This window comes from Fistularia commersonii, chromosome 14, assembly GCF_037954325.1.
Source record: "Fistularia commersonii isolate RoL2024-O1a breed Wild chromosome 14, RoL_Fcom_v1.0, whole genome shotgun sequence".
NCBI lineage: Eukaryota > Metazoa > Chordata > Actinopteri > Syngnathiformes > Fistulariidae > Fistularia > Fistularia commersonii.
The window spans coordinates 8,515,879-8,523,034 of NC_141297.1; the positions used below are offsets into that span (position 1 = coordinate 8,515,879).

Here is a 7,156-nt window from a genome sequence, read left to right on the forward strand (position 1 = left end):
AGCTTTCTTTCAAATCCACCGTGAAAACACACACGTTACCGACAAGACAATATAGAGCATGTTAGCTCAGCGTAAAATTACATGCACAGCATGTGGAATGACATTTTACCAACGTAAAATATGGAAAAAAAAAAAACAACCTTGTTGGCTACATGCTACGATGAGGGAGTAGTCTTAATATGCTTCAGGTGTTTCCACAAAACTTCATTTGCAACGAGTATCTTGTGACTTGTTTACAGTCTACGTTTGCTCCCGGCTTGTCGGGTCACTCACGAGTGAGCGGCCAGCGCCACTTGAGCATGACTGAGATTTGAAAAAAAAAAAAATTAAACGCACGATTGTCCAAAGTTTAGAATTAAAATCAAGTGGAAATTAAAAATGTGAGAAATTAAAAAAAATAAACCTCGGTCATTTTTTTTAACCTCTTGAGTAAGCAAACAAGTTGTAAATCATCTATATCACAGTCACGGCTACAGTTAAGACTTCCACCGTTGCGCGACCCCCTGGAAGTGATTTCACAGTCGTATCACAGACGGCACGCTTCCCCTATGTGACATCACAGTTTCCCCTTCCGTCCCGCGGGGATTAGGGGAGGGGGGGTCCTCGCTTGCTTCCTCAACTTTCACCGCCCTTTGTGACCTCACAGCTTCTGCGTTCACAGCGCCCGTGGAGTATAGCTTGCAGCGAAAACTCCGGTGGCTCTGCTTCCCCTTTGTGACAACACAGCTTCCGCTTTCACAGCGTGCTAGCATGAATGCGTGTGTGTGTGTGTGTGTGTGTAATGTGTGTGTGTGTGTGTGTGGGTGTGTGAGAGAGTAAGCAAAATGCATTTGTTCCCTCTCCTTAAATAAATAATATGCATATAACATGACAAATGTTTCAGGCGCAGAGCTGATGGGTCAGGTAGGGGGTAGAGGGTCCAAAGCAGTGGGAAGAAGAGTCAGCACAGGGTCATTCGTCGCTAAACAGCAAAACTGCTGATGCTTCAAGATACCTTCAGGACCACTTTTGGCGGCGTGGTATTCGCCCCGGCCACACGAAGGGTAAAAACTACGCCAAGAAAAAAAAAAACAAAAACCGGACAGGGAACCGAGTGGGTTTTAGATGGCGTATGAATATGTACATTTTTTTTTTTTTTGTCACTCGGTGACGTCGGATGCCCAAACAGCCGCGTCGCCGCATCATCCACACAATCAAGTCACATAATCATGTCATCGAACTGCAAGCGTGTAAATACTGTTCCGTTTTTTTTCTTTTCCTGACGGCTAACTGCGCACGGTGTCGTGATGATCGTCCACACCGCAGTCTTGACACATCGCCCCGGTGTGCAGCCTTCACTGTCGCCTGACAGTGTCGTTGTGCGGGAGAGTGAGAGGTCGAGGGGGGTTCAGTCTCTTTTCTCTTGCGGGAGGTAAATGAATTGCGAGTGACGCAATCCGAAAGTGAAGCTTGGAGCTTTGGGTTTCGTGGAGGTCACCTGCGAAGACGCACATTCATGAATGAACTATCGGGATGCAAATAAAACCCCAAAAAGTTACAAGCGAGGGTCCTTACGCGCTCGGGATTATGCGCTCCTGGTCCCGGCGTCAAGGTGCCGTCGTCGCGTGTGAAGTTTCTTCCTGTCATGCTGTACTGGGGAGGTTTCTGCTTGTAGATATAAGGGTCCACCACTCTGTAGGCTGCAGGGCTCGGCGTCTGCGGCAGGGGGGGGAGAAGAACCGGAGTAAATCAAGGGACCTTTTCAGGAATATCGTCCGACAAGCTCTTCAAACTGAATGTCCAGAAAGCCGTTACCTGCTTCTGGTCGTCGTAGAAGCTCCCGGTTTTGTGGCGGCTACCGAAAGAGTAGCTGGGAGCCGCAGATTTGGCCACGGTCTTGTGCCCGATCACGGGGGGCAGGTTGTAGGATGCCGGACCTGCGGTGAGACGTAGTGGGGCATCAGATTCTAGAGTTCGTATCGCTTCTGTCTTGAAGCATCTTTAATTTTTATGTATCATGTGGTTTGATGAAATGTTTCGATGTTGAAAAAGGGGCACCGACCAGGTCCGGGACTTTGGTACATCCCTGGGTCCTTCGTACGACCGTGTAGCGAAAACGCAGGCGTGCCATCCCTGCCGGTTCTGGTGATGTTGGAAGGGACTTTGTAGGCTGCGGGGCTCGGCGTCTGCAGGGTGAGTACAGACAACCCGAGTAAATCACGGGCCGTCTCGACCGATTTAGTTCACAACGTCACACTCAGCGCTCGCTGGATGTGAGAGCATGTCAGCAGTGGGGAGTGCGAGCGAGAGGATTTTGGATGGAGCGAGAAGTGATGCATCATCTCTATCTTAATTCAGCTCCAGTTTCACTTTTGGTTCTATTACACTCGCATTACTGCAGTTAGCAAGGTGGCTCAGCAGTGCAACAACCATGTAGCCTGGAGACGTAGGGCTGCTAACATCAGAAATCTGTCAACATTTGGGGAGCTCCAAGGTGAGGTTTACTTGAGCCAATCACTCGTTTAGCACTAAACCAAAAAAATGAAGCAACCAGAAATGATAAACATACCCTTATGGAATGCCCCAAAATTTTGAAAATTATATGTAGCAAAGTATCTTGACATTTCTGTCTCAGAATCCATTCAGGTGCCAAGAGAGTTCCCTTCCCGTTTCCAATGTAAAGTGTTCCTGCCCTTTAACAGGGGCAGGAGTGAGAAAACAATGCAACTTCTGTTTTTTTAATGGGAGATTGAATGAAAGTCGCCTGGGAGAGAATCGACAAAGCTTATTTCTTTAACGCCGAACATTAGTTGTGCAAACGGGATCGGAGGGAAGCAAGAGCCTTTGACCTGTTTGACCTGGACCCTACCGATCACGGGAAGGCCACGTATAAAGACATCCAAATGTTCACTCTCGTTTGCACTTATGGTCAATTTAATTGAGTTTTCAATTGACCTACTGACTGGTTTTGGACTGATAGCGGAAAAAAACATGGATACTCCACATAAAACCAGAATTCTGTAACCATCTTGATGGGAAGTGAGGTTGCTGAGCACAGCACCAGAGGGGGCTGAATAATTTTAGCTGAATTGATAGCAGAACTATATTGATATATTGAATTTGCGCTAGAATTAAGAAGGCTCTGAAAATGTGAACATGTATGAACCGTCCAGCCCACCTTCTTATGGTCCTCGAAGAAGCTGCCGGCTTTGTGGCGACCGCCGAACGAGTAGCTTGGCGCCGCCGATTCGGCCACCGTTTTGGGACCGATCACAGGAGGCAGGTTGTAGGTTGCCGGACCTGCAGGGAACGGGCAATGTTAGCAAACCTTGTGTCAAGGCGCAGAATGTGTTTTGACGTGCAAAGTGTTTTACCCACCGGGTCCGGGGCTTTGGTACAACCTCGCGTCCTTTGGTCGACTGTGTAACGAAAACGCGGGTGTGCCGTCTTTGCCGGTTCTCGTGATGTTGGCGGGGACTTTGTAGGCTGCGGGACTCGGCGTCTGAAGGTTGGTCATAGTGGGGGCGGGTCCCAGAGTAAATTATCAGACATACATTCAAAGACCACCTTATGTGTCTGGAAAAGGTAACGGGTATGAACAGTCCACCTCCTTCAAGTCCCCGTAGAAGCTCCCGGTTTTGTGGCGACCGCCGAACGAGTAGCTGGGAGCCGCAGATTTGGCCACAGTCTTGTGCCCGATCACCGGGGGCAGGTTGTAAGATGCTGGACCTGCAGTCGGGGGGGGGAGTTGGGGGTCAAGGTAAGGGTACCATTTTAACTGGAGTTCACTGTAACGCGTTTTTTTTTTTTGTATCGCAGCTTCACACTTTCACCGATCCAGACGCTTCCACGGCGGACTTTCTGCTGTGGTCCGACTGCAAATTAGGTTAACATCCGGGGATGGCTCTTCTGTTTTTCTGACCAAACTACCTCTACGTGACATCTCTGCTGCCGGCGCCAGTGGCGGGACAGCCACAGTGGACAGCCACAAGGCGCTGTTGAGTCCCTTCCATAACAACTACATCTGTGGTGAGACAGCGGGTTAGCATTGCGGGGCTCAGCTTTGACGGCTAATTCAACTGGAGGTGCTTAACGGGAGGCAAAAACACAAAACAAACCAATCACAAGGTCAGCGACTCTTGCTATAAAAACATGTATTTCCGGGTTCTCTTGCGCTTTTGCATGGAAACAAATCGCTTCTACCCAGCTGTCGTCTGTCACGACCAGTCAGAGTTTTATGATTTGATCCTGTGGTTCATCCTGCCATTACTAATATCCAATAATCCAAATCTGAACAAAACCAAACTAATAATCAAAGAGCACCAAAATACATCTCCACTTACATATGCACCGATACACACACACATACACACATATTGTTCTGAATTTTTATCAATATGGATATTTCTTTTTTTTTTTGCATCTTGTCATAAACACGTGTTCACATGCACTTTAGGGTGAGTGGAACACACATGACTGTACTACATTCATACTTTCCATGAGAACGTTCTTATTGTGATAGAGTAGTTCTGGGATTATCAATATTTTGCAAAAAAAAGGCCCACTATCAGTTCAGTAAATAAAAAAAAATGTGGATGGAGTTGCATCTTTAGCGCCTGTATGATAACCCAGTTGTGGAAAGATTGCGATGGTTAAATCACAATATAGCAGCAACTATTGAAATGAGAACTATCAATATTATACACTGAATAATAATACATTATTCATTATGTAATGATAATAAGAACATGAATAGAAAAGGGAAAATGAAATAAATTTATACTGTTTATGCCAAATATATGCTCCAAGTATCATATTGTCAGAGAGAATTTTAAATTGGCTGATCATGTAAATGACAAATATGTTCTCGTAGAAGTCGATATCGAGGATTATTGGCGATCCAAAGATCTTTATCCTGGAGTTGCAATCAACCGTATCGCCTCCTTTAAACAAATCCAGCTCCTTTGGGGAAAAAGGACATCCGTAATTCTTCTGTCTCGGATTATTCAGGTCACAACTTATTTTCTATGATTAAGCGACTGTAAAAAAAAAAATCTGTGCAAAGTCAATCCATTTAAATCCTGACGGCGGCTGCATGAAATTGTTCTTTGAACCACGAGAGTCTCCGATTATCAATGTTTGAATTCTTGTGTTGTTCTGAACCCCGACGGCCAGAACAATCTCACTTTCATTTTTAATTTCTCTAAACCATTTTTCACTGTGACTGACTGAAGAACTCTATCTGCAGCGCGGTTGGGTCATCTGAAACCACCCTAAAGGGGGCGGGACGACGTGGAAAATAATAAACATATTGGATGACGTGAAAGTGAAACTTGCGAGGTTTGTGTCTTTGCGGCCCTTTAGGGCATTAAGATAAGAACAACATCCATTATTTGTGGACGTTTCACTTGAGGCTAATGTTGAGCAGCTCTTGTTAGCTTCGTCCAAAACCAGACACAGGAACTTTTACTAAAAACACATCTTATTTTCAGACAAGCACAGCAGAGTAGCCAGAGAGGCAAGGGTTTAGCAAGCGGATGCAAAAATAGGTGGAAAAAACGCTAGCGTGGAAAATAGCAACAGTTCTTACATTTTCGGTTCGGCAATGCTTGCCTTGAGAACGCACGTTAATATGATTAACGCACGTCACATAAAACCTCACGCCCATCAACCAGCCAAGATAACGGTCGATGCAGGGCGCAGTTTACGAATACCGAACCTGCCGGCGGGAAGTCAACAAACGCTGGCGCTACCAGTGCGTTCGTTTACCACAACGATACGTTGGGGAAGAAATCCAAAACATTTTCAGCACCACTCCGTTGACATTTATTTGTGAATAATGTTGAAACAGCAGTCAGTATGACACATCAAATAGATTTGTGGTAAATAGTTTTTCACTAGGGGAAATAGGCAATTGATCAGGAAAGGGCACATATTCCTGAAAAAGTGAACCATTCAACTATTTTACAAGATGGCTGGTGAAGTCTAGCCTAGCCTATTTATCTTGAGGTTTAGATACTCCTACATGTTTTTTTTTTTTTTACATAAATATACATGACACATGTTGACAAACGTGGCGAGAAAACGTCATGCTTGTCTATTTGCCGACGACAATCGCGACTCGTCCGCCAAACCTGGATCCTCGGGCACAGCCTGGCGTGATGTGCAATCTTGACGCTAGTACGGTCATGCAGCAATTGGTTGTTTTACCGTTCTAGCCATCTGCGTTTAATTGTGCGGTAAAAAATACTCAAAGTGTGCCGCTCTGGAGGTGTGATTCAGGTTTGTAGTGCTTGATGGTCTGCAAATCTAGTAGCTAGTAGACGTGATGAGTCCCAGTAAGTAACTTTGCAAGCGAATCCCAGTGTTAAACTCTGCCTGCCACTTTAAAAAAACGGCTAAAAGACGCAGCATTTTATGTTAACGTTCACATTTGGTTGAAAAGATTTTTTTACTGACCTGGTCCGGGGCTTTTAAACAATCCAGGCTCGTCGGGGCGACTGTGGAGCGAAAACGCCGGTGTGCCATCTCTTCCTGTCCTGGTGATGTTGGACGGTATGAGATATTTCGGCCCGGGCGTGGACTCCATCTTGGCATTTTCGTGTTCATAGCGTTTCCCAAAGCTGTACGCCGGTGCTTTGTGTTTGGTCGGATTGTGGTTAGTAACACCTGCGCGGAGGAAACGGGGGTCAGCGGCGGCCCATGAGATTGTGATGCCAGAAGTGGCGAATTAAAAGTTTAATTCCTTAATTTCAACTATACCTGTGGTTCCTGGTAGTTTATACTTGGGTCCTGGGCTGCCATAGAGGGCAGCTATTGGCCCTCTTGGTTTGTGGGGCCTCCAGTTCCCAACCCAAGGCTCGGCGCTGGCCATTACTTCTAGAAAGAGCGAAATGATTGTGACCCGTAAGGGGTAAATCGGAGTTTGGTTATACAATCGCAGTGGTGATTTACAGTGACGTCAAGGGCGGTGGGCCGCCCCTTTGTGACATCACAGCCTCTGCTTTCACAGCGCCGGCGGGCTCCCCTCGTGCAGTCGCCCCTATCACAGCTACCCCCTTTGTTACATCACGGCGTCCCCTTTTACAGTGCTTCCCCCTTTTCACAGTCCCGCTTTACAGATTCACCCCTAGGAGGTCCTGTGAAGACAGGGGGTGCTGTGACGGCTCGCGGGGAA

General features: G+C 46.5%; 1 protein-coding gene across 1 annotated transcript; it reads right to left on the reverse strand.

Moving 5' to 3' along the window:
• Positions 1-1,387: 1,387 nt before the first annotated feature.
• LOC147227182 (ciliary microtubule associated protein 1A-like) lies at positions 1,388-6,853 on the reverse strand. Its single transcript, XM_086159991.1, has 7 exons — positions 6,742-6,853; positions 6,439-6,648; positions 3,587-3,708; positions 3,358-3,481; positions 3,158-3,279; positions 1,555-1,695; positions 1,388-1,477 (listed from the first exon to the last, which is right to left on the reverse strand). Exons 1-7 carry the CDS (start codon positions 6,851-6,853, stop codon positions 1,388-1,390), a joined length of 921 nt encoding a protein of 306 aa, XP_086016117.1.
• Positions 6,854-7,156: the final 303 nt, after the last annotated feature.